General features: G+C 36.3%; 1 protein-coding gene, 1 non-coding gene and 1 pseudogene across 2 annotated transcripts in view; all 3 read right to left on the bottom strand.

Annotated features, from left to right (window-relative positions):
• Positions 1-2,870: 2,870 nt before the first annotated feature.
• Positions 2,871-2,982, bottom strand: LOC125618921. Its single transcript, XR_007350300.1, has one exon. It is a non-coding gene; the product is annotated as a small nucleolar RNA SNORD89 (small nucleolar RNA).
• A 721-nt stretch (positions 2,983-3,703) lies between these two features.
• The window catches only part of Rnf149 (ring finger protein 149), a gene marked incomplete at its 5' end in the record, with an annotated part of 24,710 nt that continues 4,400 nt past the window's right edge, over positions 3,704-24,013 (bottom strand). Inside the window, 6 exons of the mRNA XM_015504959.2 lie at positions 3,704-5,044; positions 7,523-7,730; positions 10,760-10,856; positions 12,881-12,963; positions 15,776-15,844; positions 17,008-17,258. Coding sequence (XP_015360445.1) covers positions 5,001-5,044; positions 7,523-7,730; positions 10,760-10,856; positions 12,881-12,963; positions 15,776-15,844; positions 17,008-17,258 — 752 coding nt within the window. The remainder of the gene's footprint in view (positions 5,045-7,522; positions 7,731-10,759; positions 10,857-12,880; positions 12,964-15,775; positions 15,845-17,007; positions 17,259-24,013) is intronic.
• On the bottom strand, positions 18,708-21,606 carry LOC107158545 (annotated as a pseudogene).

Below are 24,013 nucleotides of genomic sequence, written 5' to 3'. Positions count from 1 at the left end.
ATTGAATTACCTTGGCACCTTTGCTCAGCTCATGTATGTGTAGGTCAATTTTTGAATTCTGTATTCTGTGCCATTTTTTCTACAAGTCCATTTTTATGGCAACATCACATTATCTTCATTAATGTCAGTTTATTGTAAAATTTTAACTCAGGAAACATGAGTCCTTCAGTTCTATTCCTTTTAACTTACATTGGTTATTCAGGTGCTCTGCATTTCCATATAAATTTTGTAATTTGCTTGCCAAATTTCTCAAAAAGTAAAATAATTTAAAAAACAACATCAATTTCTCTCAAGGCCTAAAAGTGGGCATCACAGTTCTGCAGATTAGGTCCAACTATTCTTGGATAAAGAACAGTTCATCATTGAAACAGCACTTTGGAATTGCAATTTCAATGACTGATTGCTATTGTTAGAAACAACCCAACTTAGATTCCTTGCAACTTCTGATTCCAGCAAAATATAGCACTGAACTTGAAAAGTCAACAATACAGCACTGTAATTCATGCCTGAATAAAGTTTGTCTAACGTATTTTATCCTAAAAGCATATTATAGTCTTGCTCTTCATCATACTTGGGGACAATCAAACAGTGAAGTTGGAAACGAAAGTACAAAAAAATTCGGTACTAAAGAGACCATGGAAAACACCTGCTTGTACTATGACAGCTGAAACAGATTGTTCCCTCATTCAAACCTGTGTATCAGGCAACTCAAAATTTCAACCCAAGCATGACTAAAAATGACTCCTGAAAACGGTATGTGATGATTTTCGGGTTACAAATGAATTTTAGTGAGTAGGCGAGTTTTTAAACATGCATTTTTCAAATGAGGATCAAGATCTCATACACTGATTATTTGAAAAAGGAAAGAGTCTCAAATTTATTTCACTTTCACAGTGCTGAGGACTGACCTCAAGGACTCTCACATATAGACAAATCATTCTACCATCCCCAGTACCTCAAATTTATTTTTAAATATATAGCTCACAGATAATAATAGTTATAGTTAGAAAGTATCTTATAAAAAAGAAGAGTTGAGGCTTAAATACCATCACAAGGTTCTTCATTAAACATGTTTAAAAGTAAAAGAAGGTGGGCAGGGATGTGCACCTGTAAATCCCAGCTACTCAGGCATCTGAGGCAGGAGGATCACTTAGGCCCAGGCCAGCATGGACAACAGCAAGATTCCTTTTCCTTAACTGGGATTCAATACGGTACAATCAACTTTTGTATAATTGAGTTCAATTTAATTACGTTAGACAAAAACAAAACAAAAAAAACACTTGCGTTCTCAGGATCTTTTTTAGTTTTAATATCTTCATATCACCTGTTTAAAAAAAAAAAAGAACAATAAACAAGAGTAGAAAAAGACGTTATTCCAAAAGAGAAAGAGTTTGGGATCCTAAAATATAACCAAATAATTCAAATCAACAGTATTTATTACTCATTTAAGCAACTTTACACAGAAATGGTATCATGCAATTTTCTTACAGAGCACATACTCATTCACACCTATTTTTAAACAGCATACTCTTCTATACATTCCCATTCCCATGGAGAATGAAGAATAACTCATTCTATTTTAAGCAATACTTCTGGATTAATGTCCCTTTAAGACAATGTAACGTATCTAGAAAATTAAGAACTTGTTACATGTTTATTGTAATTCTAGCACACTGTGCTTTACTAAGACACATTGCTGTGATTTCCCTTTCTATCCATTCTGTTTTGTTATGCAATCACTGCTGTTCAATTCAAGAAAAGCCATAAGAAACATTCAAAAGGCACATGTATAATTCTGGAATTCTGTAACTGATATGAGCCCACAGGAGGTACTGGTAATCTCAGGCTTCTCTCATGAGCCCATGACATAGGCCCACAGCTCATCAAAAAGATGGCCTGACTTTTTCCTAACATCTCAATCCCCCCACCCCTGGCCCTCTACTGGAAATTGAGCCCAGTGACATTATTCCACTGAGCTACATCCTCAGTCCTGTTTCTGCTTTGAGACAGGGAATCAATAACTTGGCCTTAAACTGGGTAATCCTGCCTCAGCTCCCCCACTACCCCCATTCACTGGGATTACAGGCACGTGCCATCACACACAGCTTTTTTCTAACATTTTGAATGAATGCAGCACGTATACTTTTCAGGTCACAATTTCTTTAATATATTCCTGTAGTAAGAGGGCAAGTCTCTGGGTATGTGGCCGATTATGACATGGTAGATTATGACATGGCAGATATTTCACTTTTATAACTAGTAATCCAATTACTAGCATTTGAAATGCTGAAAAAATGTTTTTAAGACTTTAAAAACTAAACTAGCTGGGAAAGGTGTAGGTGGCTCTTCTCATTGGTGGTTTCGTCACAGAATCATAACATGTTATGCCAAAAAACTAGTTTGCTTCAAGCCAATGTCCTGTGCTTTAGGAAATGGCAAAGTGGAGCTTATCCTGGGCCCGTAGAAACTGCTTTTGACTGAAATATAATTACCTCGAGTTCTAATTAGTAACATATACATGCTGATTTAATCTTATCCTTCAAGAACAAATAAATTTTAATGTGCTCAAAGCGACTGCTGCCAAATTAAACCATCTTATTGGGGAATTTGGTTATACTGGGTACTTCATCCAGATGGACACACACCTATTTTTGAAGTTCTGTTATTATTTTTACAATTCCAGTCGTCTTTGATGTGGTTAAGTATGTGTACAAGGGTACAAAGAGAGGTATTAACTAGGTGGTCAAGTCCCAGTGTCATCTGGGAATCAGTGATTATTTTTTCTTTGAAACTGCCCAATCTCTGGGAATGCCCTTCTTAGCCCTCCCACTCAGAAAGCTTCCCCTAGGCATGCAGCTTCATCCTGCATTACTGAGGTCAGACCAGTGAGTCGCTTCAGGAGATTTTGTCATTGTGCACCCAGAGAGCAAACTGCTGAGGGAGACACTGCAATTCGGCCTTTTCTTGTCATCATTCCTCAGTAGCCACGGGGAGCAATCTTTCTAGAAAGGCTGTTATGTCCAAGATCCCAAAAAAGACAGCATATAAGAAACCATTACCTGCCAAATGACCATGTCCTCACACCTCTCTGGCCCTTTGAGGTTTTCTGCTGGGAAAGTCAGAATGCCAATCACACCCCAAGGAGTGAAGAGGCGAGGCAGGCAGGGAACCATCATGTACTTCAGTGTCATGGATTTGGTTTCCTTCACACCATTCCTATGATTTTCAAAGTTAAAAAAACACTGTTCCACATTATGTGAACAAATGGCTTTTATGACAATTTTTAGGAGGAAAGTAACTAAATCTCATTTAGTGTAATCTTCATCTAGAGTCCCCAAATCCCCAGCATTTTATTAAATTTAAGTTTCCATAAATATTCTGGTTAAGAGTTGAGGGAAGCTATTTTGATGTCCGCTGATTAAGAAGTTACACTTCTATAATTAACCAAAAATAATTAACCTTGGTCTGTCCCAGTGTTCTGAGACAGCTTCATTAGCTACCAAAAGAATTACTAAAACACTTTTTTTTACATGTCTCTTGAAAGGCAGCTACTTGGTACAGAATCAAGAACATATTTTCCTATTTGTAGTGAACACAAAAGGTAGATTTCAAGATAACAGCTGTTATGGAAACTAACTTTGAGGCTACCTACGAAAACAAGTACTCAAAGCAAGACAAATTTTCTATTTCAATACTCCTTGTATCAAATCTGGCTGTACAATTTATTTCAGTAAAACAATTCATCAAAAATTTTACTGAGTAGCTAGACTCAGTTTGTATACATAGTACATAGCTGGAGAAAAAATAAGCTTCATAAACCCTAATATTCAAGATATAGCTATAAGATAAATTATTTTTTAAAATCATATTTTCCTCAATAAACAAAGTAAAAAGCAACAAAGGTCTATATAATCTACACTTTAAAAGAAATAACTGCTACATAGTCCTTGATTTTCACCTCCAAGAAGTGAGAAAAGAACAGAGTTGTTTTTGATCACTTTATAAACAGCAATATCCAAAAGCTTTACATTTGACCAAAGAGAACATTAAATAAAAGTTTAAAAAAACTGTGTTTGTGTGTGTGGGTGTGGCGGGGGGAGGGGGGGAGAGTTGAGGTTAATCAAGGGCTTGCTTAAAAACTAATCAAGAAAACTAGTTATTTTATTCCAACAACAAATATAAAAATTCTTCATCTATCATTCTTTTAACTGTAAAGATTAAATTACAATTAGAACCAATACAATATATTCATCATTATAAAAATGAATAATAGTACATCTATTTGATTTCCATAATCAAGCAGCAAATAACTTAATGCTTATATGAAATATAAAGTCTTAACTTTTTATTTGTAGGAAAGGTGGACAAACTTCCCTCCATTAAGATGTCACAAGTAGTTCGTACTAAAGGGGAAAATGCAATTCCTAAAGTCATCTAACGCTTTTCTCATAATTCCAGACAACAATGGAAATCGCTTTCTCAAGTTCTGAAATCTCTATGTACAATGAAAAATGTGCAAGAAAGCTAGATATTTCTCATCTTTTAAGTGTAAAGTAAGTTTTGTAAGTTTTTCCTTCAGAGAAAGCCCATGTGATCAATTATTGAATTTAATCACACAATTCCACTTCAACTAATCTAAAATTGATGTGCTTTGTCTAAAAAGCTTGAGAAATAAAATTAACTTTGTTTACAGTACTGTAGTAGCTAATGTAGTATTTAGAAACACCCCCCCCTTCCACATTAGCATGCCTTCCCTAGGCATCATCTCTGATAGTCCAAAACAATTTATCATAAACACTGTATTCTTGTAGATAAATATATGAAGATGAATCAAAAAGTCTCCTTAAGAGTAAAATATCTTAGCCTTCTGTATATAAAATCTGAATCTGAAAGGTAAAATATACATTATTTTCAAGTATATAAACTATGTGCTAAAATAAAAAAAAAATAAAATAAAATGTCCTCTTTAGTTCAAGCCATGTGTCTGTGAGGGATGTGCGCTAGGAGATGGGTCCTCCACGCTGAGGGTCGCTCCTGCCGGCTTCTACAACAAAGCATCAAAACCACCCCAGGTCAGTAAATTGGTCAGCACATTCTAAACTTCAGTTACATAAATACAGCTATTCATCTGAATATGGTATTTCAAAAACCAAATTTCAGAAATATTTAAATAAACTTACTTGCAAAAATGATATCCTATTCCAAAGAGACAGTAAACAAGAAAAATATAGAACTAATGTTTCTTAGATATGCTAAGAGAGGTTTTCTAGTATTAGGCAAAGTGATATTAATTTGATCAGCATGGTACTACAAAAAAGACAAAGTATGAGTTGATGGTATTGGAATATGTTTTCAAGAGTCAAACAAGCAGCTGTGAGAATGATGTAGCCACCAATGAAAACATGGCTAACATTTATTGGTACTATATATGATCCCATGAGGTACAGACTAGTATGTCATTATCTCTTTTTATCAGCATAAAGATGTGGAGCTGGTGTTTAAATCCAGGCATTTAAGTGAGAAAAACAGGGATACAAAAATCACTAAAGCTCAAAAGGTTTCTGAGGACTGTGTGATACTTCCCTAAACACAGCAGCAGAACCAAATACTTATTCAGGTTCTTTTCTTTGCCAGTTTAAAATTTAGTGGTAAAATAACAAATAACTTTATTAGGGGCTGCAGTTGTGGCTCAGTGGTAGAGCACTTGCCTAGCACATGTTGAGGCACTGGGTTCTATCCTCAGCAACACATAAAAATAAATAATAATAATAATAATACAGATACAAAAAAAACTTTATTAAATTTGTTTTATTTTTGGTGCTGGGGACTAACTCCAGGTTTTACACATTCAAGATTATATACTCTACCAGAGTGTCCTCAGTCCCTATTATTAACCATTTTTCCCCACCTTAAAAAAATTGATTTACTTTTTAAATTGGAAAATATAAACGGTATATATTTATGGTGTATGATATGGTGTTCTGAACTATGTATACAATGGATTGGTTGAATAAAGCTTATTAATATATGTATTACCTCACATACTTGTCATAAGAACACTTACAGTCTATCTTCACCAATTTTCAAATATAAATATATTGTTAACTAGAGTCACCATGTTGTATATACATGTCTTGGAACTTATTCCTCCCTTTTAACAGAAATTTTGTATGCTCTGGCCAGGGTCACCTCAAAGCCAAATACTCTGAGCTCCCTACAAAAGAGGGGTAGATAGACTGGACATTGGGAGGAGCAGGCAGCAGGGACCCTTGCAGGGGGTGCTCCACTCGAAGTTCCACACTGATTGATTAGCTGCTCCTGTCAGCCCAGCAACATTTTCCTAACCGTAAGCAAAACTGCATTATATTCTGTAAGTATTAATGTCCACTTCAAATAACTGATTTTTAAAATTTAGCATTTCTCAATTTATACTATGACTGTTACAGGATAGAAAGAACATTATTATACAAGTTACCAGTTAATTTACTAGAGAACAATACTTAGGATTAAAGAAAGGACAAAGAGAAAAAAATAAAAAGTGAGCCTCCAAAAGAGGTTGGGGTTCTCAGGAAGGGGAATCCAGCTTCTTTAGAATGTACTCAACATCCTATTGTTTTGTAAACCCAGTTTCTTTTTTCATTTTCTTTACTTCTATTCACTATTTTGAATTTTGTTATCTTCTAAGTAGGCACCTGAAGAGAGACTATGGTGAAGTGCAATACAACAAGGCAGATGGCAGGAAACTGGAAACTACTTTTGAAGGACATTCAGAAGGACTGGAGCCTGCATTTGCACATTCTCAAGGCTGGCCGTGTGCCAGAGAAAGCAAATTCAGTTTTCTTTATAAAGCCTGAAGGCAACAGCAAAATTCATACTGGTAGCACTTTGGCTTAATGCAATGAGATGCCTAAAAACAAGATCCATTTCTAAGAGGCTGCCCTGGACGGTGAAGAGATCAACCCTGACAATTTTATGGTTCTGTATCCATTCTCCTTTTTCTTTCGAAAGGCGCTTTTTTTTTTTTCTTGGTACCAGTTTAAAACTTCAATTCTAGTGTTTCTACTATCTTTACCTCACATGTTAAAAAACAAATTAAATTTGAATCTCACTGCTTTGAAAAATATGCATTTTTATTCCAGGATGCAACATTCAAATTGGCAAGCATCAACTCTTCCTACTTACAATAACCTGCAAGTCAATTCAATTCCAATAAAAATTCAGATGAGATTTTGATTAGGCAAAATTATTTTAGAATTAATCTTTAAAGAATGCAGAATACCTCAGAAATTTTGTAAAAGAAGAATAAAGAAATAATTTCCCTGCCTTGCAATATCAGAAAATATTTTTTGTGGAGTGGAGGGTATAGCTCGGTGGTACAGCATGTGTCTAGCCTGTGAGAGGGCCAGGGTTCAATTCCCAGCACAATAAAAGAAAGAAAAAAATAATAATTATCATTCACTAAATAATCTAAGAAGAAATGTTAGGAAAACAAACAAGTTAGTTAAATCTACCAGCCACTTACCAAGTAATGCTGTGTTTTCCCCTGCATCTTCTTTGAAAGTGGTAGGGCACTGTGGCCCAGACTCATTAGTGGATGAGGATGGCAGGTTGCTGCCACTGCCACTGCTTCTGCCCTCCTCTTGTGAAGCTACACTCACATTCCCAGGCGAAATGCTTCCAGGGGTAGACTCAGGAGTGGGCAGCTCCTGAACATCCTCAGGTTCTGCTCCCTTGAAAATCCGAACAGAAGAAAATGCCTTTTCTAAGTAACTCCATCAGTACTTAACTGTCCTCTTGCTCATAGTACATTAACACGTCCCTGACATTTGAACACTGAACTTGGCAAAAGTGAACAGGCTCTGAACAACAGAATGCTTCAGACTATATTCTGGTTTTCTTAAAACAAAATAAAACAAAAAAACTTAGTCCTGGAGTCCTGGCTCTTACTCTCAGCACTCTCAGCTGTAGTTTGTTTTGTGCTTCCCCTCTTTTACATTTGCTACTTAAATAAAATAATGAAAGGAGGGCCAGAGGCTCCATGGCATCACTACATTAAGTCTCCGACATTTGGGGGGATATCCAGACATTGTTGAGGAATGCTAGAGTCAAAGCTGCATGTGAATAGATGACACTGCTGGAAGGTGACTTACTAAGCGAGGGTTACCACAGCCTGATTTGATCGTGTGGCTCACGGAGCACTCCACCTCTGTCCTCTGGGCTCTCAGGACACCACTGGCCTGTTTCAGCTGTGTCCAGAACAATCTCCTCCTCCCTTACCAGTAACTAAACACCTCTGACACCCAGCACTGAACGTTCCCTCTCACCTCGACTCCCAACACACCAAGTAACAAATCCTGTTGCTGTTGTGTTACCACAATGCCAAACTCCTGCTGAACCCCACCACAAGCTGTTTATTTAAAATCTGCCTAACCTAACTACCTGGAGGCCTCCCATCCCATAGGTCACCCCTGGAGACACACCATCAGTCAGTAGTACACTGAAGTGCTGCTAAAATCCTTTAACACCCAGCTCAGTGGCCCAAATAAAATGCACTACCTCCATCTTCTCACTTCTCCTTGCTTAATACTCCAACCAGTACCTCAAACACTGTTCTCTTGTCATGTTCTACCTGTGTACTGGTCCCTACCAGTCCTGAAGGTCAAATTCCCAAGAGCCCTCGATCAGAGGGGCTGTGTCTTATCCATCTTTACCTCACTAGAGCCAAGTTCAGATTTAACACCTAAATGGCATTCCTTTATCAGTGCTCACTGAATGAATGAAAACAGTGACAAATAGTATTACAGTGCAAAAAACAAATGACGGTTCTTGTTCAAGTCTGTGTGAGGGGCCACTGGTGACTTTCACATGATCATGAAAAAACAGAGAATTAGACACTACAAGAAAGCACGCCATGGCTATCGAAAATATCCAAGGCAAGAGGAGTTGATGGGTTAAAGAAAATGGCAAACCATGTAAAGACTAAAAAAAAAAAAAAGTAAGACAAGTGAATTCTTTTGTCAGCCTTAAAGTTACTACAGGTTTCTACCCTTCAAAAACTAAATTAGGCATTCTGGGGACAAAAGTCTAGCTTTCTGAAATTAACATTCTAAGAAAGCAGGTTAACTCTATGCAAAATGAAGACTCGTTTGACTTTTAATATACAAATATACATGGAGTTATGCTTCCCAAATCAAAACTCATGAGGATCAAAGTCTCTACAGTAAGGTCAGTGAAATTCCCTCATACAAATGTCCAGAAGTGAACAGCAAGTTTAAAATTATTGACTAATGAAGAGAATAATCTAGTAAAAGCTTCAGAGTATACCTAACTAAAAAGACAATTCTATGACTGCCAAGAAAATAACCTGCCAAACTCCTTGTGTTCTAGCATTTAAAATGCTGAACCAGGAAGGCTCAGTTTCTCACTAAGCTAGTTTCTGGAGCAAAGAGGACAAGAGCTAAGCCCGCTGGGGAAGCATGTTATGACATGCTGAAGAAAGCTACAATGATTTTAAAACCACAATAAGTTAACTTTAGAAATCATGGAAGCGAGACAAATTTTCAGGACATCAAAGGATGAGGTTCTAGTAAAGCAGTTCTTGATCACTGGACTTTCCTCTTCCTGGATACCTACAGAGAGGTTATTCTGGGACTTATTTTGCAGTTATTAAGGAGAGGTCTCTTCAGTATCTTCGGAAGACACTGTAAGCTAGATGAGAGGAAGTTTCAGGCAGACCTGCAGCCCAGGAGATATGCACAAGGCCCTGGGTTCAATCCCCAGCACTAAAAAACAAATCTATATCTTTGTAGTTCCTATTCTATAATAAGCCCTACAAAAAAACCTCTAAAACTATGTTTAGCTACAAGAAAAATAAAATCAATGTTCAAACTATTCTTTTCAAAGATCTCTATCTAAAAATTTTATTATCAGTGTATTTTGAGCCATTAATATATTTTATGTAGACTCTGAAAACAATAAAAATGTGACAATCTAGAAAAATAATTTTTTCCTCTATATCCTTCTCTTTGGGTTGGATAGTAATTAAGAATGTGAACTCAGAATTAAGCAAACTTGTGTTTGAAAGCTAATCCCCCATGAACTAGCTGCACAACTTCAGATATTCAGCTTCTCTAAGCACAATTTTGTAACTAGTAGGACAGGGAAGCTAACAGTTGTGGGAGTAAATATAATCATGTATTTAAGGCCTTTAGCAAGCACATGGCTGGTTGCTGTTATAATCTCTTTCATTTTGCCCTCATGTCTTCTGAGAAAGATTTCTGACCATCTACATATTACAAACTAATGGACCAAAATCAATGCAGAACGATGTCTCCAGCACTATTTAATTTTGAAATCCAGGGATAAGGAGAACTGATATGAAGAAGTGTTGACTTTAGTTTCCTCTTATGTAAAATGTGCACTGAAGCCAGAAAAGTTGTGGGGTTCCTTACGATTCTTGTTTATACGAAACTGACTACCATATAAACATTTTGCAGTGTAGTATACCAAGATATATTGGTCTAAGTAATTAGAAATTTTCTGAGGGACATCCTGGCCTATTATTATACCATGAATTGAATTAATTAATTATTTTTTCAACTTTAAGAATTTGTTTTTAACAAAGAGGAAAACTTCTTAAAAAGAGCCACAAGGATATAAGAAGGAGCTTGTCTGGTCCTCTTGTCTCTGGTCAATAATGAAATCTATCACTCAGGAAGAACTGGGGCAGAGATTAAATATAAACAAAAATGTAACAAACCCAATATCCCAGGGCTTTGATGACATCAAGTTTACACATTGGACATGTTCGGTGATCCAAAAGCCATGGGTCAATGCATATTCTATGAAAAATATGCCTAAAAAAATTAAGTATGTGTTAATGTTTTAAAATAAATGTTTATATATCTTATAAAGGAAATAAGACATTCTATCAACTCATCCCCTCAGTACAAGTTAACCAATGTCAAATCAACATTCTAGAGTAGTCATTTTTCCTAAATTATCAGCTAATCTACTTTGTACTTACAACAGAATTTGGGACTTCCAGTAAAATGTTCCCTTCACTCCACAAAAACAGCATGGCTTATTTCCATCCCATGCTATGTTGTACATTTCTATGTGCTTGAAAAAATTACCTGCAAGACTTTTGGGAATAAATGTGGCTTAAGTAAGCTAACACTACTAAATTAATACTAAATTGATAGTATTTTATATGGGTCCATAAAAGCATTCAAATGGAAAATATATCAAAATATTAACAAGTCATCTTTGGGTGGCAGGCTTAAAAAATATTTTTATAAACATTCTACATTTTTCTATCAGAATTTTTCAAGGGCATATATATTTTCTTCTTTTACTGATTCGCCATTATTTCCTCTTATGTGATGGATGAGTCTATTTTCTATGTGTGAGGAAGACAGGGCATCAAATATGGGCTTTGGAATAAAACAGATGGGGATCAAAAGCCAGCTGTGCGACTCAACAGCCTTGACCCTGGACGAGGCTCCTGCCCTCCCTCTCTGCATATACAGCATAGGCTGCTCTGAGAGGCACAAACAATGTGTGTACAAGAGTGCTGGGCACAGCACATGTCTAGTACAATCATTTGAAGAGCTTCCTTCAAATAGAAATCCCCTAGGTCAGGTAAGGTAACAGTTCTTAATTATATCATAGTCTAATTCACCTTGCCTTTTGATTTTCCATCTGCAAACTAAAAACTGACAGACCCAAGGAAACAATTTTTACAAAAAAAAAAAAAAAAAAAAAATTATTGGGAATATGTTATATAAATCACAGGAGAAAACTGGGAAATAAGTCAAAATCTCAATGAGCAGCCCAGGAAATGTACATGTCTGCATTTGACAGTCAAGTACAAACCCCACCTCAGCCATCAGTATAGACACCTAGGCTCATCTGTGCAGCATAGAGAGCATTATTTCTTAAGGAAAACATGTCCTAAATCAGCCTAGAGTAACTTTAATGATGTTAAAGAAGACATGATCAACCTATACTGAGACCAATTCATTAGGTACCCACACCTACTTTCATTCAGGAAACTTTTGACTTTGATATTCTGATACTCGTTCCTTTATTTCCTTCACAGAATTATTAAGAACTTAGTCTACCCTGCAGTAGTAGATTATACACTAACATGCTTTGCAAACAAAGCAAAACACAAATATATTAACTTATGACGTGCTTCTAAAAGGTGTAAAGTATAAATGAAATTTATCTGACTTAAAATATAATTTCTGTACATAAAATAAACCAATTCTGCTAACAAAATAATTCTTCTAAAAGTTATCAATTAAAGTAGCCTAAAAAGGAAATCACAACTTCCTGTTGCTAAAACTGAACTTGAGCAAAACCAAGTTACTGTAACCCAAATAAAGGGAGGAATATTTATTTTTCACAACCACAAAGAGAACTCAAACTCAGGGTACAAATAGCAAACCACTGCCCTCCCCACACCTGCTTCCTGCTGGCTGTTTTAGGCCCATTCCCTTGGGTCCTTCACCTTTTTGCTTCAATTTTCTTGCTCTTGACATAGCATACTTTGCTAAGTATATAATAAAATTCCCAGCATTCTAATGAATACCTGCTTATGAGACTAGAAGCTCATCTATGACAAAGATGTACACTGGGTCTAATGGTCATGGAAGAGTCCTAAGAAAAGCAATTTTAAAGAGCCTTGAAGACAGTAAGAAAACCTAAGCTTCTCTTTCAAAAGATGAGATGATCAAAGATAGCAAGATCTTTATACCATAAAAAGGACACGGAACTCTTTTGTCAGGATACTGAAACTTGTCCAGCAATTATTAATGACTCAGTAGGTTAAAAAAAAAAAAAAAAGAAAAGAAAAGAGAAAAAAAAAACATACTTGCATGGCAGAATTCTGATAACGTCCTTTACTTTAAAATTTTCAATACACACTGCACAATTTTCGGCATCAACATCAATTCCCTGTAAAAAGAAAAGGAAAGAATTTACTTTATCCTTGGCATTAGCACATCCTTCGAAAATGTACTATATACTGACTAAAACAATGATGGATTCTATTTTACACTGGGATAACATGAAACTAAAATTCAGATGATTATATTTGGTATTTACTTCTTACCACTATCAAGAGGTTATCTAAGGAATGAGGCTGAAAATGAAAAAATTTTACTGTTTGCCTACTCAGACACAATAGTATTTAAATATGCTAGGAAATGCCTGCCATATTATGATGAAATAAATCATTTCTCAAACATAAACCTTACACTTTAATGAAAAGAATAAATATCCAGGAAATTACTCATTTCCTAGAATCATTAAAAAGAAATTTACATCTGCTAAAGACAAATTTATAATCTGCATATGAGAAAATAAAAATGGCTACATATCTGAAAATATCTACCTCACTAGTACTAAAAGAATTACAAATAGGAATAAGTCATTTGTTTTTCATGTAATGAATTAACAAAGACACAAAGAAACAAAAATTGCTGGAGAAGAAAGTCTTGTGACAAAATTTCCACTTCTAAGAATTTATGGGTCAGCCCTCTCCACTTCTCTGGGTACCCATGGATCCATCCACCTGGTTCTATCTCATCAACCAAGCAGTCAGGGCCAGAGTGATCATTGTCCCAAAACAGAACGGACTTCTGGGACAGGGATTCAGGAACTCAGTGCTGAATGTGGCTGCAAAGTTCATTTTATGAAATATGACTACATTATCCTTATAATTACTTAAAAATACATTTAGCTAATATGCCACTTATAAAAAAGAAAGCAGTTAAGAACTGAATTTTGTATAAAAATAATGTTATCAAAGACCATGTTAAAATCAAGTTTATACCAACATTTTAAATTATACACTGCAATAAAAGTAAATATTGTCATTTATTTATCATATGCCATGCAAAAATAATGAAACGATTTTAATAATTTTTTGAATATGTACTTTTTTTTTCGCAATACTGGGGATCAAACCCATGGCCTTGCTAAGCATGTGCTCTACCACTGAGCTACATCGTCAGCCCTGAAATGATTTTTTGAAGTCCTTAATAATGGCATTAAAGTTTACACATTACTATTAGTAAATCTACACAAAAGAAAAATTGGAAAAAAAAAAAAAAAAAGAATGTCAGTATCCAAAACCAGGTTAAGATATAGACTACAAAAAATACATGTTTAAAATGTAAAATTGTCATAAAATCCATGTATCGATACAACTCATGGAACACTTATGGATCTTCTTTTTTAACTATTACTCTGACAACTTTCAAAAAACTGTCCCTGGGGAAAAAATATATATATATATATATATATATATTTTCTTTTAAATGTGCTGTATAGGAAGAAGATAATATCAATTTACTTATGTTTTCAAAGACTCAATTCCATTAATTACACATATGAATCTATATCTTCTCATATGTTATAATGGTGGTTCCTGACGAGAGCAGAAGGCATTCATGTTCCAGAGGAACATAGAACCATATGCTTATGAGTAACTAGTTATGCAGAATGGGTTTAGAATCTACCAAGGGCATTAACTGGAAAGTCTCTCCTAAAGAACCCTTAGAGATTTGTAAATCAGATGCTAATCTTAAGCCATAAAGAGTATTTTTTCTTATATTTCTTTTTTATTTTTTCTATTCAAAACATTTATACAAAAAGAAATCATTACCTTGTAACAAACTACTAAAATTCAAATGTACTGCGATGTAAGCTATATTAGGGAAAGAATGGTAGCCACCAATATAATTCTTAGAATATCTTAATACTAATTATATCACATAAACCATTAATAACAGATTTCAAAATTTTATACTCTGTAATTTAATGTGTTATTTTTGTTTTAATCATCCTTTAAGTAGGTTAGAGGAAGAAATATGTACTGTAAATGTAGTTTCTCTTCCTTTTGGTGGGGGAGGAGGGTAGACTAGAAACTAGAGAATGGAAAAGATTAAGTTTTAACAACAAAACAACTGAACCAATCTCAACACTAGTTAGCAACATTTCAAAGCACCAAAGAGGGACCATTAAAAAAATAAATACTACTGCATTAGTAACAGCTTTCCTTTTAGGCAATCTATATCATTCTAGATTCAGGATTTGTCCTATTCCAAAATGCTTTAAGTCTCTGGTATGATTCTAAATCTTTAAAGTATCAGCCCCTCCCAACCCCAAAAGTTTACTTTTTTTTTTAATAAAAAAGTAGTTTTAAAGATATCTTTTTTTTTTCCTTTTCCACAAATATCAAGTATGTTTTTCCTGTACTTGGGGGAATCAGAGAGAATGGACATGTAGTCTCAAATTTAACAGAAATGAATTTAAGGAATCGCAGGTCTATGGTATAAACTTTAAGTTCTGCAGCTTCTTTATAGTCACCCAGATCTGTCCAATAGCACTTTCCAAGATGATGGGCATGTCAGTGCCATCCAACATGGCAGCTCCTGTCAACGTGGCTACTGATCACTTGAAATGTAGCTAGTGTGACTGAGGGACACAATTTTAAATTTAATTTAATTCACTTAAATAGCTGTATGTGACTAGTGGCTAACCCTCAGGAGAGCACAGATCTGGAATGTTCTTCAACCTCAGAATTTCTACTAATCCTCTTTACAATAAATATATACATGCAAGTTAATACTAACTCAATTTACCAAAGCGCCACAGACTGGATACTGTGAATTAAAAGACAGGAAGGGAAGTATTTCTCAAGACATAAACACATCCTTTGGTCCAAACCAAGAAACAAAACAACACAGTATAAAAATATTACCTTTTCTCCATGCTTTACAGTATGAAGTAGAAGCTGGCCAATAACTTTCTTAGTTTCCTTTCTATGGCTCTTGGAGAGAAAATTATTATTATTATTGTTAATAAATTAATAATAAAATATCATTATTATTGTTGAAATTTTCAAATTAAATCACTATTTTATAAAAAATTATATGCAAGCATATAGAAAAAATTTCATTAAAAAGTCAATTTTTAATTTCATATTACAATGAAAATAACTAAAAATACCTTCATCACCATTTTAAGTCTTAATATATACAACAGTCATATAACTTAAGAGCTATTTGACTGACAAAACTTATTTTCAATTCTACGTCTGAAGAAGGAATCAACTTTTTTAGTCTGTATGTAGTGCTGTGGAGATGAAACTCAGGGCCTCAGATATGCTAAACATGTGATCTACCACTGACCTACATACACCTCAGCCACAGAAACCAATTCTATGTCTAAATATCAGCAAGAAAGAAATAGGCTGAGGATGGAGGTACCATATGATCACTCTGTCAGCCATCCCCCTTTATGGTATTAGGGATTGAACCCAGGGTTGCTTAACCTCTGCCCTTTTTATTTTTTATTGAGACAGGGGTTTGCTAAGTTGCTTAAGCTGGCTTTGAACTTGCAATCCTCCTGCCTCAGCCTCCCAAGCCGTTGGGATTACAGGTATTCACCACCATGCCCAGCATCAAGGAACTTAAAAACAAAGAGCCCTTCCTATGTCAACAGTCAGGAAGGCCAACTTTGCATAGGCACAGATCCTGCTACTAGAAGCCTCTGGCTCTTCATCAGCCCTCATCTCTGCTGTTACTGAGACAGGGTCTCTCTGAAGGGAAATGGCTTGACAGCTGCTCCACAGTGGAGACAGGGATGCTCGTTCCCTGCCTTTAGGCCAGCTCAGAAACCCAGGTTATGAGAGCAGGTTCACTACATCTGGTACCTTTTTGCCATTGCTCTCTGTCTGGAAAAGGACAAATGATATGTGCAGGAACTGAATGTGCAAAAAGTGTCCTAAACTTAAAAAATAGTTTTTAATCTTCCACAAGATAGAAAATTTAATGCATTCTAATTAGAAGGTTAGTTTCAAAAAGTCATATGAATACTTATATGAGTGAGAAGGAAATAAAGAATATGGTCAAATATAACTTCAAGCAATATATATGGGATATATTTATGAACTATCTTTTCAAAAGTAAAAATAAAATTATCCATAATTACCTGACTTCCAAACTGCGAGCCAGTATACAGGAAACGTTGTATATAGTAAAATATTAGCCAGGCTAAGGAGATAATCATCATAGTGATGAAGGCAATGGCCACAAACACCACAGACTGACCGCTGATGAACTCCTGCACATGACGGGTGCCAATCCCTATGGTCACTTTTACTGGAATTCCTTTTTGTACCACATCTAAAATTTCTCTTCCTTTTAGATAGCTAACCATAATGACCACTATACTTCCTGTTCCTGTAGGAAGGATCAAAGAAATCAATGTAAGACAAAAGAGAGCTATGTTCATCAACACACATTTGAAAACTTCAAAAAAAATTGAAAAATTTTCAAGGAAAACATCAGTTATCAAAATTGATTCCAAAAGAGAAAATAGACTGATCTCATGAGGAAAAGTAGAATCAATCACCAAGAAGTACCTTCCCAAAAGCCAGGATACCCTTCATTTTCTTGGGTGACATCTATACCACCAAACCTTTAAGGTTAAGTACTGCTGATGATATTTAAATTGTCCCACAGCTGACTGTAAGGGGACAAAGGAAGTTTTAAAATTATTTCTAAGATTATAAACCCAAACATAGAATAAAAAGCAAAAGAACCAGTCTGACTAATTTTACTTGCATATAATAATATATAATACCTGAAACATACCAATTAAAATCAGGGAGGCAATATGAGAATTTCACTATGATCACTATTATTTAACATTGCTCTGAAGGCACAAGCAACCATGAGATAAAAAAAAATAAAGAGAAAAGGGGCAAAATAATCAACATAAACCTAGCTATAAATGAATATAACAATGATTAAATATAAACAGGATTAAAGAAAAACATTAATATTCTACTTCTAAAGTCATTTAGGGAAAAAATAATCAGGAATGGATCAGGCAAACTTTTATATATATGTATGTATTTTTTTTAGTTATAGTTGGACACAATACCTTTATTTTATTTATTTATTTATTTTTATGTCGTGCTGAGGATCTAACCCAGGGCTTTGCACGAGCTAGGTGAGTGGTCTACCACTGAGCCACAACCCCAGCCCCCAGGAAAACTTTTTAAATTAACTAAAACAGAATGGGAGTAGCATATGAAGACACTCACAGAACAGCACAGAATAAAAACACCAGAAATAAACATACAAAACTATATGTGTATGTGTGTGTGTGTGTGTGTGTGTGTGTGAGAGAGAGAGAGAGAGAGAGAGCACGAGCGCGAGAGCGAGCGAGCCTAGAAGAAACAGGGGAATTAAAAAACTAATTTCCCAGCCAAGTGTGGTGGTACAGTTCTGTAATCCCAGCTACTCAGGAGGCGGAGGCAGGAGGATCACAAGTTCAAAACCAGCCTGCACAATTTAGAGAGATCCTGTCTCATAATTTTAAAAAAATTGTTAAAAATGGGCTAGGGCTATAGCTCAGTGGCAAAGCACTTGCCTACCATGCTTAGGACCCTGGGTTCCTTCCCCAGTACTGTAAAACAAACAAATTTTCTATAAGAAAAAGGATGACTGTAAAACAAAGAAAGTCAGTTTTCAGGATGGAAAATACAAATGGTTTTTAAAAATAGCAGCTTAGGGCTGGGGATGTGGCTCAAGCGGTAGTGCGATCCTCTGGCATGCATGGGGCGCTGGGTTCGATCCTCAGCACCACATAAAAATAAAATAAAATAAAGATGTTGTGTCCACTGAAAACTAAAATAATAACAATAATATTTTAAAAATTCTTTCTCTCTCTCAAAAAAAGCAGCTTAATTGATATATAATTCATACCATAAAAATCATCCTTTTAATGTATACAATTCAGTGGTTTCAAGCAGACTGACTAGTTGCACAAGCATTACCATCATTTAATTCTATAACATTCCCATCATCCCATAAAGAAACCCCTGTGTCCATCAGTATCCAGTATCCATCCCCAACAAGTGAATTTTAAACATGAAAACTCATGGCACAAGTGAAAAGATGTTATATATAAGATTGTCAGAGACACTCTCTTGTACAATGCTGGGGGAGTGAATTATAACATTCTTGTATGGGGGTGGGGGGAATGGTTACCAAAAAATTTAGACACACCTTTCTCTGACCCAGCAATTCTGTGTCCAAGAATGTAATTAACTGGTGTACTTATACATAAATATGGTGGAATATCTATAAAGAAACTTTATTGCTAATGTTTTTTCTTTCTTCTTTTTTTTTTTTGAGTAATAAAAATTCTTGCTGTCAAAACAAGACATAACAGAAGACAATAAATTGTCCTGATAATTTTAGACTCTAGGCTTCTCAATGAGGTCAGCTCCTTATATAAGATAGTATCCAAAACAAATAACAAAAGGTATCTGAGATAGTGTTCAAGACAGAGACTATTCATGTACACATGAGGAGAATACAAAGGCAGTTTCTTGATTCCCTTTCCTTTGTAAGATATGTGTTGCATGTACCTTTTGGTGAAAAATGCTTTCATGAAAAATTGTGAATGTTTTCATTTCTCCCTGCGCAAAAACAAAAACAAGTTTTAGGCCCTGACCTGAAAAAGGAAATCAAAATACTATGAAACTAATTTCACACAAATATCAAATCAAGACTACAACTGTACATATCATCTTCTTTACTTCAAATGAGTAGAATCAATTTCCTCCCTTAGGGAGTTTTCAAACTGGCATTAAATTAGTCTTACTTTAAGGTACAAGAAAGAAGAGGCAAAACTAGTGTCTGAGAGGCAAGGGTGTAGCTCAATTAGGACAAGCTTTGTACTAATGTTTCCAAAAATGAAAAATTAAAAAAAATTCTTTCTTTAGCTGGGGCCTCTCTCTCAATGACAGAGCATGTGGGAGGCCCTGAATCCCCAGCACTGGGGGGGGGGACAAAAATCACTGTGAAATACAAAAGAGAAGCATCCCTCCAACAGCAGTGGCTCAGAAGGTACACAGAGGTATGAGGAACCAGCTATAGGACAAAGGAATCTATCAGGTCTACCAAGAAGCAAGGAGACTCTGGTTTCAGCCTTGGAAGTAGATTCCCTGCCAAGTTAACTTGTTAGCTGTTAACTATAACCAGATCTGAAACAGACCTGAGGTCTCCCTAACTAACAAGACTGGAGCACAGGACATGCAGCACGGTCAAGGCCAAAGCTGTCTTACCTAGTCAGTGACACCTCTACACCATGATTTGTCATTGTACTGATGGTGGTAAAAGAATCAAGAAACCTAGGGTTTCAACCAACGCAAATATTAAGTTCTTGTATAGGGTAAACAAATAAAAAATAGGTTAAGTAGATGCCCCAAACATTACTTCTAAGATTATATGGCATAACTTTAAAGAGGTACAAATGGTTTCGTCTACACAAGGACAAGCTTTGTATTAATGTTTACAAAAATGAAAAATTAAAAAAAATTATTTCTTTAGCTGGGACCTCAGTTTAAGAGGTTCTTAAAAATATATCTTTCCTATATCACAGCCAAGATAAAAGGGGAGTAGGTTAAGAAATACCCATCCAGCATCCCTGGAATTGAGAGAGAGCTCTAGATGCCAAGTGAGCTTACAAAGCACACTCAAAACAGGGTTTGAGATTATAGGCCTGTAGCGGCTGTTTCTTCCATTCTATAACCAGTTATGTCCATCTTGGGTAGCTAGAAAATTGCTGAATTTTCGGTCATTTCAGTGGCCCAGAGACAGATCAGCTCCACTGGAGGGTTTCTGGGCTTCCTGGTAGGCCTACATGGCAAAACCTCCAGAACCAGACTTCAGAGGGGATATTGATGGATAGTGCCTCCATTGATCTGACAAGTTTCTGTCCTTAACCCACTTCCAGGACCCATAATGCTAGAATATGGGCCAGGTAAGGCATTAGAGGAACCAGAAGTAAATCAGCCTCTGGGCCCCTGTGCAGAGCAAGAATGGAATACTGATGATGGTGAACTGGGTAGATGCAGGCTGCTTCTCTTCTTTTGATCTCTCTCTGCTCTGCAACTTCAGTTTACAGAGTACTTCTGACATTTGAAAGCCCTTGGTCTTCTGGGTGATAAGGCCCTGGTGGAAAGTGCAGCCACTACCTCTCAGTGATGCCTATTGTTGATAATGCTGAGAGCTTTCCTGATTTGCTTCATGATTGCAGAATTCATGATGATATGGGTAGTTCTAGCCTTCACTACCTGGACATTGTCCACACTGTCAATGGTCATGGCAGGGGACAATTCACAGGCCTCTCCTTCTTATACCCTGATAAGGTGATCACACTTGCACTCTGGAATTGCTGCATGTGTTAGATGCAGAAATCCTGAGCCTAGAATTCTCAATGACATCACTGTAGCTGAGTGGCTGGTGGTACATCCTCATGGGCAGGCACATCTTGCCTACAGGCCCACTAGACACAAGAAGAAGCACTTCTGGATGTCTTGAAGCCATTTGAAGACTGGGCTTTGGGTGCTTTTTCTATATAGATTGCAGAGCTGAGTTCCTATTACAGTTTAAATGTGAGGTGTCCTCAGAAAGTTCATGTGTGAGATAATGCAAGATGGTTTAGAGATGAAATGTCTGGGTTAGGAATTAACTGAGTGGTAACTGTAGGCAGGTAGGGTGGAGGATTGCCTTTAGGGTATATATTTTGTCCTTGTTGAGCAAAACTACCCGTCTCTCCCTCTCTCTCTCTACCTCCTGATGCCATGCTCCCAAATGCCTTCCTCCACCACACACTTCTTTTTTTTTTTTAACACTATTTTTTAATTTGTTTTAATTAGTTACACATGACATTACAATGATCTCAACATCATACATTTGAATCAGATGGGATATAATTTCTAATTTTTTGAGTGTACAGGTTGCAGAATTACATTGGTCATGCAGTCACGTATATACCCACAGCAATAATGTCTATTTTATTCTGCTGTCCTTCCATTCCTCCCCTCCCCTCCCCTCTCATCACTTCTCTCTACCCAATCTAATATGACCCACTTCTTTTTTTTTCCCCTCACATCTTCATACCTGAATTCTGTATAACGAAAGGGGGTCACCTTCCCTCTTCCATGCAATTCCCATTCTCCCTCCCTTTCCCTCCCACCCCTCTTCCCTATCCAGAGGTAATTTTCTTCTCATGCCCTTCCTCCCTACCCCATTTGAGTCACCTCCCTTATATCAGAGAAGATATTCAGCAGTTGTTTTTTAGGGATTGGCTAGCTTCACTTAGCATAATCTGCTCTAATGCCATACATTTCCCTGCAAATGCCATGATCTTGTAATTTTTTAGTGCTGAGTAATATTCCATTGTGTATAAATGCCACATTTTTTTTTATCCATTTATCCATTGAAGGGCATCTAGGTTGGCTCCACAGTCTAGCTATTGTGAATTGTGCTGCTATAAACATTGATGTGGCTATGTCTCTGTAGCATGCTGTTTTTAGGTCTTTTGAGTATAGTCCAAGAAGAGGAATAGCTGGGTCAAATGGTGGTTCCATTCCCAGTCTTCCAAGGAATCTCCATACTGCTTTCCAAATTGGCTGCACCAATTTGCAGTCCCACCATCAATGTATGAGTGTATCTTTTACCCCGCATCCTCACCAGCACTTGTTGTTTGACTTCATAATGGCTGCCATTCTTACTGGAGTGAGATGGTATCTTAGAGTTGTTTTAATTTGCATTTCTCTGATTGCTAGAGATGGTGAGCATTTTTTCGTGTATTTGCTGATTAATTGTATATCCTCTTCTGAGAAGTCCACCACACACTTCTGCCATGATGTTCTACCTCATCTCTACTTTGAGGAAGAGTTGGCCATCTATGAACTGACACCTCTGAAACTGTGAGTCCCAAATAAACTTTTCCTCCTCTAATTGTTCTTGTCAGGGCTTTTGGACAAAGCAGCAAAAAAAAAAAAAAAAAAAGCTGACTAACACATTTCCCAACACCACAGTGAAATGATGTGACAACATACTGAGTATTAATGAGGAATACTGTCCAACTGCAGTAAATTAGCAAAGCTGTCCAGGAGGAGTCTGTCCAGAGGGTCATCCCTTATGCCTCTCCTTTACCTGCTAGTGTTTTTTTCTGAAGTTTTTGTTATCACAATTTAAATGTCCATCAAAAAGAAAACAGCTTTATAAATTACAATACATGTACAGGTTAAAACAGCAGCTCTGTTAGTATTAACAATACTCAAGGTATTCAGAAGGAAAAAAAAGCAACAAGTAAAACCACATGAACAGCACGCTGCCCTTAAAAATCTCCCAAGAAGTTAAACGCTTATATCAACATAAACCACTTCTAGAAGGCTATTCAAGAGACTGGGACCAAGAATGCCTCTGGGGAGATAACCTGGTGGCTACTGGACAGGGTGGGAGTTTTACTTTGCACAGTAGAAATTCTGCATCATGTTTACATACTACCTATTCAAGCAATAACTTCAAAATGCACATAATGTTCCCTGACATTACACTGAAACCACATTATAATGCTATTTCACTGCACAGGGAAATTTAATCTGTGGCACATCAAATGTGGATCTCAGCCATTGGGATCTGGTTACTGAAATGCCAGAAGGGCACCCTTCTAAAGTGGCTCCTTACAGGTTCCTGTCTGGAAGGTATCCTGTGACCTGCCCAGGGGCCTAAAAGTATCCCTCAGCAAGAACTGTGGTTTCCAAAGCACTTCTGCAAACTACCATATAATCACTGGGTAGACACAATAAGGAGGTAGACATTTCCTGCCTTGAGAAAAATAAACATTTAGTAAAAGAAAGATATGTATAGGAATAATTACAGGGCTGGGCTGGCACAAGCCTGTAATCCCACCTACTCAGGAGGCTGAAGCAGGAGGATTCAAGTTCAAGGACAGCCTAAACAACTTAGCAAGACCATGTCTAAAAATAAAAAAGATAGGCAGTGTAGTTCAGTGGTAAAGTGCTCCTAGGTTCTCTCCCAAGCGCTGCAAAAACTTTTTTTTTTTTAATTATGAGGCCACTTCATCTGGAATGAGGCTCTTTTTTTTTTTTTTTTTTTTTTTTTTT

Source organism: Marmota marmota, unplaced genomic scaffold (assembly GCF_001458135.2).
Source record: "Marmota marmota marmota unplaced genomic scaffold, marMar, whole genome shotgun sequence".
NCBI lineage: Eukaryota > Metazoa > Chordata > Mammalia > Rodentia > Sciuridae > Marmota > Marmota marmota.
The sequence above is the reverse complement of the archived record's forward strand: the minus strand, read 5'-3'. Positions and strand labels throughout refer to the sequence as shown.